Here is an 11330-nt window from a genome sequence, read left to right as displayed (position 1 = left end):
TATTTTATAAAAAAATAATATTTATTTTGAAATAATATTTCTAATATATCTGGCATTGCATAATATTTTTTTTCCTTTTATTTTATTCACCCAGTTTCATATGTGTTGTCGCACCTAACATGACGACAACCTTAAAAATTTCTAAGAAAAAAATGAATATCTAACATCTTGTTCTTAGAATGGGAAAGGTCTAGTTTAAGCAGTTGCCACCTAGTATTATGATCACTTGGAATCCTAATTGGTTAACAAAGATTTTATTGTACATGACTGGTTATGTAAAAGAAAAGATATTATTACTCCAAAAATATTCTACCTAAGGTAGACTGCATTGATGGTTTTGTCTTAAATTGCTAAGGATTTGTTGTATTATGTTTTTGATGGTCTGCCTATAATATTCATGACTCTAGTGCCAATGAATATTCAACTACAAATACTTCCAATCCTGGTGTTGGTAAATATTATGAAAAAGTATGATATTCCTAACTTTGACGTTAATGAATATTGGGGTTCTGAATAAATTTCAATTCTAGTGTTCCGATTTATTATTTTGGCATTAGTAAACATCGAGTGTATTCTTAATTCTTACATTAGTGAATACAACTATTCATCATTCTTAATATGGAAGTATTTTAGCAATTAAGAAAGGATTCATCACCTTAGATGAATTATAAAAAATATCATATTTGTTCTCAAATAGTATTGATGTGAAATCATTGTTATAAGTTAATCAATTGTTGAATTGATAATAAATTAAATTGTTTAATTTATTTAATCTTAGTTTATTTAAGATTATGATTTATATTTGACCAACTTATTAAGTAACCTAATGAGTTACACATATAAGAACCATTGGTCAGCAATTAAAATGAAATGATTAATCAAGTATGACTTGGTTGTAAATAAATTTTAAAATTAAGGACTAGAATGTAATTAATGCAAGGTATTACTATTCTAGACCTATAAACACCTAAAACACAAAAGAAAAAAGCTAGCACTCTAAGGTATAACAATCTTTCTCTCCTAAAATTATTTAGCAGATTTCTCACGTGTGGCTTGTGTAGATTAGAGTTAGAGGTCGAACACTTGGATGACTTGTGGTTTGGGACAACTCAACCTTGGAGCATTTATTCAAAACTGAAAAGAATATTTGATCTTCTGGTAATCTTCGTATAAACTCCAAATAACTCTAGATTTATATAAAGCGATCCTTCGAACTCCCAAAAAATTTTAAATTTGCTATTTTTGTTGTGTGTAAGTGTATAAAGAAATCCCACAGTGGTATTAATTACATGTTTTAATTGTTAAAGCTTTTGCTAGATAATTAGAGTTATTAATTACATGTTTTAATTGGTATTGCAATTAATTTAATGTATTATTTAGGATACGTCACTCTGGTCATGAATTACTTGGGAAAAAAAAATGCTTTAGCATATTTCGTTGCTTGGAATTAGAGATCTTCGTATATAATAGGGCCATGTTTGAATATCCAAACTTCCTCTTGTATATAAAGGTAAATTGATATTTATTTATTTATTCTTAATCATACCTTCTGTCTCTTTTTCGATGACTCCTTTTGGTTTCTTGAGGTTAAACCAGTAACTTAAAAACAGCAGCGTTCATAAAATTTATAACATAAACAAGATATAAATATCTTAAATTACATAAATAACCGATTGGAGTACGTTAGGAGATTTGCTGTTGTCAAATGAGCCAAGCAAACAACTACACGTACGTTCACTTGTTGAGGCAAGTTAGAGAGATTAAAGATGAAGAAACCAGCCATCCTTTTCTTGATTTATGGTGTTATAAAAATTTCTTCTATGTTGATCACCCCTGTTCAAGGTACATATACCTTGTTCTCAAGAAGCCAGAAATGGAACGTCTTTTTTTCTCCCTTTAGTTTTCCTCGTTCTAAAGAGAATTTGTCATAGTAACGAAGTAAAAGAAAACTCAGATTAATGATTGCAGGCTTGGGTTTTCTCTGAAATGTAGGGCGAATAAATTATTGGTGCGGTATGAGCAGGACATTCTCCGGAGACTGCAAACAAGATGGTGCTCTACAGTGCAAAGCTGATTTTGCAGCCACGTTTAGCATATTCAGTTCCCCAAAAGACTGCAGATGCGAGTCTTTGGGGGGCTCTGATCAACGATCATGCAAGTGTAGGATTCTTTGCATGTAAGCCAATTATGTCAAGAAAATTAATCAATTCGTTCAGGTGTACTAATATCATCATCCAAGGATGATATATAACTGCAGTTTGACTTAATTATAATTTTTGGGTTAAATTTTGGTTAAATAGAGAAGCTCAACCCCCAAGATTTCTGAATTAGTGTTGTTTGAGCTATAAAACCATCCAATTCGTTCCATATATTGATGCTCTTATTGTTCCTATTTTACCTATAAGTTTCGGTCCAATTTTTTGAAGTAAAATTGTATGGTAAAAAAAGTTGTTTTAAACATATTATCCAAGAAAAATAACATACCTTCCATGATCGTTGATGGACTTGTAACTTGAATGAAATCCTAGTGCTTTAGTTCAGAAGAAGGGAAAAAAAACAAAATTCGTTAAATAATAACTTGTCAATAGACTTGTAACTTGAATATTTTGGGTATCTCTACTCTATGCCTATCCTGTTCACAAAAGTCCAAGTGCTTTAGTTCAGAAGAAAAGGGAAGGTTCAACATGGGCTTGGGGCTATGAAGATGCTGACAGTCAGACTCGCTATTTCGGTTCCAAGAGCTTCAACATCCCATGTTGTCACTTCGACTGGGTCTGGGCTGATACGATATGAAGGGCCTTACTAACAGCAGCGGTTTATGGGCAGGAACAGATGGAAAGTGGTCTTTGGAATCAAATTGAATCCGAAATATTCAACGAGAAGCACTGGCAAACAAGAGTTGATTCCTCTAGAAAACTTCCAAAAAGAAGACAGGCAACACTGACAATTATCGGGATCGAGAAGCTTCTCTGCAGAACTTGGCTCACTGAACGAAATATCAAGGATGGATTATAAGGAGTAACGACTTTGAACGCCATCGTCATAGCCTATATATGCCATAAGATTTTTTATACTGTTTAATACGCACTCTTTTAATCTCATCTCGTGTCTCACTTGTGATGATAGGACTGAGAACGGCAAAGAATATCTCCCACCCAATCCAACAGTTATATAATACTGGATCAAATTTGGTGTTTTCTCAATGGTAGTATTCAAACCATAACCACATTCCAAACGCAACCGAAGGGAATGGCCGCCCCAACGGTGTTGTTATCGTCCTTTTAGCCAACGTCGTCTCTCTGGAATTCTGACTCCACATTCTATTCCATGTGCCTTTAGTCTTCAAGTTTTAACTTTTCCTGGTGGTTATCTGCCAAATGCTTGGGGACCCTTCTTGTTGTTGCTACTCGCAACCTTGGAGGCTTCTCCGTGACTTTATGTTCTAAGTTTCTAGGCCGGGACAGCAATGGATAAAATATTACGTTGGACATCATTGAATCCCACTGCTTGCTCACATTTTTCCCAAAAGAAATGAACGTGCCTTGGGCCCTTGCCCTCATGAGTGCAGTGGTGCTCATTTGTGTAAAACGTGTACTGGTTACTTTTACTCCAAAACTCAGATATATGATATATAAAACGTTATGGTCCAAGATTGTGATCGAGTTATAAGGCAATTGACTGTGAAATCCACCTATTAATTTGACGAAAGATAAGGGGTGAAATTAAAAAAAATAAAAGTTTAATGGGTAATTAAGGATCAATTTGCTTAAATTTAAAATCAAGAACCATAATGAAAAAAGCGCTGAAATTCAAGGCTGATATTGATATTGAAGTTCGGCTAGGATAAATTAAATTGTATAAAATTAAAAGTTTAGGGTCAATTAAAGATGCAATTAAAAGAAATCAAAAGTCGAGGAACTAAATTGAATTTTAATTAAATTTTTAAATTAAAACCCTAAAAGCCAAAACAATACCATTTCATTTAAATAAAATGATGCATTTTGACCAAATCAGCGTTGCTTTGACCAAACAATAACAAAAAAAAATCAGACGATTAGTCGTGTGGTTACTGTTCATCATCTTCCACTTTTCACCCGAAAAAACTGCTTGGATGACTACCTTTTCAAAGCATTTAATGCTTCATCTCTCAACCAAACCAAACATACCCTACACCATTATAATGGTTTGACATTGTACTACACTCCAGTGCAATCCTTGCCGGTTGGTTGCCCGTACAGCCGCCACTCCAAAGAGATCAATTAGACCAGCCTTTTTGCAATCATTTTCACAGACCATGATGATGCATTTGAACTAACAGTTAAGATTCTTTTCGCTTGAATCAAGGGTCAAGATTGGTTTTCAATAAAGACAAAACACCCCTATTTCATTCTCTATAGGTGGATTCCAGGAATTGAGCAACAAGAAATTAGAGATAAAAGTAGGAGAAAAATAAGCATTCCCCCCAATTCCTAATTTTATTCTCTTTGCTAGTTTTCTTCTACTTCTTCCATCGTGCCATAAAATATCTTTTTTAGTAGAGTTATCTAGGTCACCAGAGAAAAATGCTCCATTTAAATAAATAATTATAGTCATTTATTTTTTAAAAGTTGATTTCTCAGCACTTTCATTTTTATAACCATTTAGAATAATAGAAAAAAGATTCTATTTAGTAAAGCTAAAATCTCATTTGTCTTGCCAACGAAGTTTTGACCAATTTTTCTTTCAAGTTTGCTAGATAATGAATTTATAATATCCATAACAATAATCAAGTAAACAATTAAAACAATATTTTTAAAGAAAAATAAATAAAGTGGAAAGAACTAAACAAACAAATGCAACTAAGATTTTTGTTTTTTTTTTAATATCAAATTAAAAACTAATAAAAATAATTAGATCTAAAAGTAAATATAAGAAAAAAAGTAAGGATTTAGAAGAAATTCAAGACTGTAGCACCATAGCACACAATAGCACTATCTTTTATTATTATTATTATTATAATCATCGAGAGTATATTTTTTTAAAAAAGAGAGTATATCTTTAAAGAGAAAATACTCCCTTAATATAAGGATAATTCTACATATGATTCAATAATTCGTTAGAATTTTTGGATCCAACAAAAGTTCTCCAAATCTTTTAATCATTATTTTTGCTCACTTGAGTTAATAAAGTATAAAAAAGAATTGTGGTAAAAATTGAGAGGAATATATATATATATACTAAAAACACTATCATTAAATATTAAAATTCTAAAAACGACAACCTTTTTTTTTTCTCTCGTTTATGTGGTTCACGTCGATGCTGTGGTAACTAAAAGAACAAATATTCGCCCCAGAGCTTCCCAAGAATTGCGATCCAAACTAGCTAGTTCCTTGCAAAAGAATATCCTTTTTGTAAGAGCTTGTACAGTCTCTATAATTTGAAATTAAAAATAAAAATTTATGGCAACAATATTAGAATTGAAAATTGACCAAGAAGAATATGAAGACCGACTGCTTTAGATTGTTAATGGTATCCAATCACTCGTATCATCATATTGCTAATTAGGAACACAAAGGACATAACATGAATATTGATGTGGCTATGGAAAAAAAAAGAATATAAATCTCATGTTCTAATCCAGGGGCATTGCTGACTTCGTGGTGAGCTTTTTGCAAGTATAAAGCTCCCCAACAGCTCTTGAGGTGGTGGATGTTGGGTTGTTGCCATTGCATGTGCAGCAAATGGACAACACCAACCATTGATTATTGACAGCCACCTTTGTTGAAGAAGAGCTGGAGTTGGCAACCAACTTTGTTGAAGAAGAATAGGAGCTGGTGGCACCATTCATGCCTATAAATAGAGGCATACGTGAGAGAGCAAAATGAGAGAAGAGAGTGGTGAGAATGTGAAGAGTGTGGAGAGAAAGTAAAGGGCTGCAAGGCAGCAAAGATGAGTTGATGAGTTGAGTAGAGTGGATGTAATCCTCCTTCTCTACATGTATGTATTGTAACCCTTTTTCTATTTCTAATACAATGACTCTCTCTAGTGGATGTAGGCGGTTTTGCCGAACCACGTTAAAATATTGTGTCTCAGTGTGCTTTACCCTCCGATGAGCAACTATCAGTACACCACCGGTCCGTGCATGGGGTACCGGAATCACCCAACAGTGGACGCAGGTGATTTCTTTTTTTCTTGTAGCGTTACGGGATCAGTAACAAAAACAAATACCATGGAAAGTAACCCATGTTTGCCTCTCGTTTTCTTTCTTATTGTTTCTTGTTCTGTTGCCCAAATCGAAGCTGGCATGAGGCAAAGTGAAGCACTTGGCCATCTCTACAAGGCCAAGTTGGAGGGAAATTCTGAAGTTGACAGAGCTCTTTTTCAAGCAACCGAACATGTAGATATATCCAAGTTTCATCATCAAGAGGGATTAAAGGAGAAAGATAGAATAGAGAGCTTGCCTGGACAGCCAAAAGTAGAGTTCTCGCAATATGGTGGTTTTGTTACTGTTGATAAATCTGCTGGACGAGCACTCTATTATTACTTTGTTGAGGCTCGACATTCTAAAGAGTCTTCGCCTCTTCTTCTCTGGCTCAATGGAGGTACGTATAGCCTATCTCATCCTCTGGTATTTCCTTTCCCGTTCCATGTTTTTTTTTTCGATTTAATCCAACATTCCTTTGTACTATTTAAACAAGTTGAAGTTTTTGAGTTTCTTTTGCTCCCTCGTTTTCTGTTTGTTCTTCCTTTCTCTTGATACATTTATTTAGGGGTTAATGTCATATCCTTCCTTCTCGATTATCACCAGATTTTAAACCCTGAGTATACAACTTAAAATTTTATCCTGTATAATCCCTTATCTTGTGGCAGATAACTTGTCTTTTGATTTCCGTATCAGAAAGCTTTTCTGAAAACATCGTCTCACCGCAAACCAAAAAACCACCAAATAAATATCTGCACTCTACTCCACAATGACTTCATGAGATTTAATGTCAACTTCTGATGTGTTTAGTTACTATATATTTGCTAAAATCTTTTATACAGAATGCTTCCCTCTTTCTCTGTTTGTCGCTACCACAAAGAATACTTGAGCCGCCAAGCTTTTCCTTCGCAATAGTCAGCAAATTAATCATCATCTTAGTAATCTTCAGGAAGAATTACTTCAATATTTTAATATTAGTGGATAGGCTGCGTGAAGTGATCACATACGATCAATTTATTTATTCATTTAATCGAGTCACATCTTGTACGATGAATTTTGACACCTTCGCGAGGCAATTTATAGCATAAACCAAAATTTAATCCATAAATAACTTTACATTTCTTATTAATAATCATTCAATTGGAAGGATGAGATTAAAAATATATATATTAAAGATAACACTGATTAATGGACCATTAGTATTTTCTTAATATTTACGCAAAAAAAATCAATATTAATGGAGTACTGAAGATAATACATTATTTTGTTTCTCTTGATCTTTATGATAACGTTTGGTTACTAACTCCAAACATAAAAGATAAAAACCATGAATGAGCATGTTTTCTTACATTTTTTGTTTTGAAAATATAAAAATTTACTTTAAAATTATTCCAAAAACTAATTAACCAAATGCAATCTCTGTGTGTGTGTGTATAAAGAGAGAGTTTGATGTTTGGATAGCGCCAGCAACTTCCATTGGGGGAGGAAAAAGAGAATATCAGTTTGGAGTACATTCCTAATGGACACAGGGACTTCCTCCATCAAAACAACTTCATTTGCCAAACAACTTAATAAGAGTTCTAACACAAGAGAACTCCTTTTATTGTAGGCCCTGGTTGTTCGTCTCTGGCATACGGTGCAATGCAAGAACTTGGACCATTTCGAGTATATAGTGATGGCAAAAAACTTTATAAAAACAGATACTCATGGAATTATGGTATAAGTTTTCAACTTTTATAAATGAGTGTTAATTTATTACTACTTACATCTGATGTGTAAATTAAAGTGACAAATAATTGGTTTTCTTTTCCAGCTGCAAATGTTTTGTTTCTTGAATCTCCTGCGGGAGTGGGGTTTTCATACTCGAACACAACATCAGATTACGAGAAAAGTGGAGACAAGAGAACAGCTGAAGATAATTATGTGTTCTTAGTGAATTGGCTGGAGAGGTTTTCTGAGTATAAAGATAGAGAATTCTACATATCAGGTGAAAGCTATGCAGGACATTATGTGCCTGAACTTGCTCACACTATTCTATACCATAACAAGAAGGCTAAGAAGACCATTATCAATCTAAAAGGAATTCTTGTACGTGCATTTCTCTCTCAATCCGTCGATAAATTATATATTTTGAAAAATATAAGCACGTGACTAATCAATTTGGTTCTATTTCTACCTTTCAAATATTTGAATTTAACATACTAATAGACAAAGCAGGTTGCCAACTTGTAAACAACCAGTATTTTCTTTTAATAATTACAATTTGATTGGAACTTGTGACTTGCACATGTTAGGCATGATAGCATCATTGGGTTTATGCAAAGCAAAACTAGGTAGATGTGGACAGGCCGGGGTGCTCTTTGGTCCCGATGTGGCAGAGGCAGCCCACATTCCATTATTTGTGGTAGAAGATTGTTTGCTGGAATCATTTATCGTGATGCTGTAAGAAATTGAGAAAAAAGAGGAAGAAAATCTTATGGGACTTGAAAAAACAAGTGATATGCATCCTACTAATGCAAATTGTTGGCTACATATTAACTATAAGGTGCATTCTCTTGTGGAAATTGCAGATTGGGAATGCAGTAATCAACCCTGAAACTGATAGAATAGGGATGTATGACTACTTAGGAAGCCATGCTATAATTTCAGATGTGTTGGTTCATAAAGTACGAACACATTGCAATTTCTCATTCAATGCAACACCTCAGTCTGATGAGTGCAATGAAGCAGTAGACGAAGTAAGAAAGGATACTCATCATATCGATATATACAACATCTATGCTCCATCATGCTTTCATAAGAGTACCACAGCTAAGCCCAAGAAACCTTCTGTAAGTAATTGTTAAAACATTTCTTCATTACATTGATGCTGTAATGTTAAATTTATACTAATAATTTTGCTAAATATATTTTCATTGGAATTGCCATATTTCTTCTACTAAATCTCATAAATCATCCCAAATAACCCTCCGATTTTGCTTCCATTCAGAATTCTAATTCACTTAATTATTTTGTGTGGCAGTTGGTGAACTTCGATCCCTGCAGTGATTATTACGTGTATGCTTATCTTAATCGACCTGATGTCCAAGAAGCCATGCATGCCAATGTAACCAAACTCACTCATGATTGGGAACCTTGTAGTGATGTCATAACAAGTTGGTCAGATAGCCCTTCAACAATTATTCCTCTACTGCAAGAGCTCATGGCAAACGGTCTTCGAGTGTGGATATTTAGGTAAAGTAATCATGATTTTATATATAATTATCATGATTATAAAGTGTTTTTTGTTTTTGCTTTCAATCACTCATTATTGTTAGTGTAATATTGTCCTAACTTGATAATAGCCACCCTAATACATTAGTTTCAATGAGACTTCGTAAGTTTTGTTAATGGCAAAAGGTAAGTAAGATTTTCATAATTAACTTGTAGCCACTGCCATTTTTGTAACATCTCTGAAGATCTCCTGCTTTCTAACGGGAAATCTTCATTGCCTGTAAATTCAGCGGTGATACAGATGCGAGGGTGCCGGTTACTTCAACTCAGTATTCTATTAATAAGATGAAACTTCAAGTTAAAACCGAGTGGCATCCTTGGTACCTCAAAGGGGAGGTAAGTTTTTTTTTTTTCCTTACACCAGTCCAATTTTTACTTTGTTTTTCTTCTCCCAATTAATTCTAGTTTAATCTCATAAATATCCTACTCCTATCAATGATTTGTTCCGCTTATTTTATTGTGGCTGTCAGTTGAGTAAAAAATAAATAAATGAAGAGATGTTTTTGCTTCGTGTAGGTTGGAGGATACACGCAAGTGTACAGAGGAGATATGACATCAAGTGCCAACCTATCAGCCATTGAGAGCACTTTCCTTGATCAAGCATTTCCTTGATGGCACATCTCTTCCAGATACTACGAGATATTAAACTCATTTCTCTGTAATTTTATTCAAACCATCACTTCTTGATTATAAATAAGAAACTATTGATTCGACGAGGCTAAGAATTAGAAAAGCAATTTTTTTTCTTAATAGTTTTTTTTTGGGTTTTGGTTTGAAGTAAGGTTGTTGTGCTTTATATACGATGGTAATTTGATTCTTTTGTTTGATTTAAAAATTTGAGTTGATTCAAGATATAAGATATAAGGCGTGTGATTTTTGAAATAACATATACAAATTAAAAAAGTAAACAAGTTTTTTTTTTATTATCTAAAAAATAAATCATAATAAAACCTCCTATTAATTATACTCAATTCTTTAATAGGTTCATGTGTGGGTCAAATCTATCATATACACGCATCTACTTAACCAAAAATGCCCAAAATATCTCACAATGCACTGTTGATAAGTATAATATAATTATTATTTTTCCCTTCCAACCAAAAAAAAGTATTAGAGGTATGATCTTTTCCACTTGAACCCTTAAAAGCAAGATTTTTTTAAATGATGATTAGGGGCAATTAGGTACTTTCTGTTAGGATACTGGCATGCAAACCCGACAAGATAAAATGCAAAGAATAGGATAAAATAAGAAATCAGATACACAAGAATTTACGTGGTTCGCCCAATTTGGCTACGTCCACAGGCAAGTATAGAAGGATTTTACTAAGTAATATGAGAATTACAACCTCTCTCTACTAATAGGAGAACAACTGAAATCTCTCTATTACGAGGAGAAAACACCTCACTTACTATCTCACAAAATACCTCACAGTTATATGGGATTACTTTCCCTCTCTTACTCTCCTCTTCTCTCTCTTATTTCTCTTTTGATGTGTTCTCTATGGCGAGGATGCACTGCCTATTTATAGGCAAGCATCCTTACCTTTGTCTTGCAAAAGATAAGAATAAGGCAAGTGGCAAGGCAAGTGGCACTAATTGACATTAATTAGTGCTGCAATAATTGATACTAATTAGTGCCGCAAGTTGCACTAATTAGTGCTTGCCTAGCTGGTTTCATAGCTGGCTTCAGACTTTCCTTCTGTATACACAATGTAAAGATTATATTTTCCTTGCAAGTAAAATTGTTGGAAGGCTTGATGGGGCTATTTGTTTCTTTTTATATTTTTGAAGCATAATATAAAATTACCCTTAAGAGAAAAATTTATTAAGCTTGCATTTAGGGGTTTTTTATATTTTCAAACGAGTTTTTTAGTGA

At 33.5% G+C, this 11330-nt stretch overlaps 1 protein-coding gene across 2 annotated transcripts; it reads left to right on the top strand.

Annotated features, from left to right (window-relative positions):
* Window positions 1–5722: 5722 nt before the first annotated feature.
* On the top strand, window positions 5723–10170 carry LOC133704715 (serine carboxypeptidase-like 40). Of its 2 annotated transcripts, XM_062129654.1 has the most exons (8): window positions 5723–6155; window positions 6279–6581; window positions 7791–7898; window positions 7995–8269; window positions 8752–9012; window positions 9204–9415; window positions 9685–9790; window positions 9971–10170. In XM_062129654.1, the coding sequence occupies exons 1-8, from the start codon at window positions 6089–6091 to the stop codon at window positions 10064–10066; spliced, it is 1428 nt and encodes a 475-aa protein (XP_061985638.1). In that variant the 5' UTR covers window positions 5723–6088; the 3' UTR covers window positions 10067–10170. The 2 variants fall into 2 exon arrangements, with proteins under 2 accessions (XP_061985638.1, XP_061985629.1); XM_062129645.1 differs by lacking the exon at window positions 5723–6155 and having other exon boundaries at window positions 6169–6581.
* The last annotated feature ends 1160 nt before the right edge of the window (window positions 10171–11330 follow it).

The sequence above is a fragment of the Populus nigra genome, chromosome 1 (genome assembly GCF_951802175.1).
Source record: "Populus nigra chromosome 1, ddPopNigr1.1, whole genome shotgun sequence".
Classification (NCBI taxonomy): domain Eukaryota; kingdom Viridiplantae; phylum Streptophyta; class Magnoliopsida; order Malpighiales; family Salicaceae; genus Populus; species Populus nigra.
The sequence above is the reverse complement of the archived record's forward strand: the minus strand, read 5'-3'. Positions and strand labels throughout refer to the sequence as shown.

Bases quoted from the DNA above. Each gene is read 5' to 3' on its own strand.
- LOC133704715 (XM_062129645.1), top strand. From the start codon at position 6,209: ATGGAAAGTAACCCATGTTTGCCTCTCGTTTTCTTTCTTATTGTTTCT. The intron at 6,582-7,790 runs GTACGTATAGCC...CTTTTATTGTAG, and splicing joins TCTTCTCTGGCTCAATGGAG to GCCCTGGTTGTTCGTCTCTG. The intron at 9,013-9,203 runs GTAAGTAATTGT...TTTGTGTGGCAG, and splicing joins CTAAGCCCAAGAAACCTTCT to TTGGTGAACTTCGATCCCTG.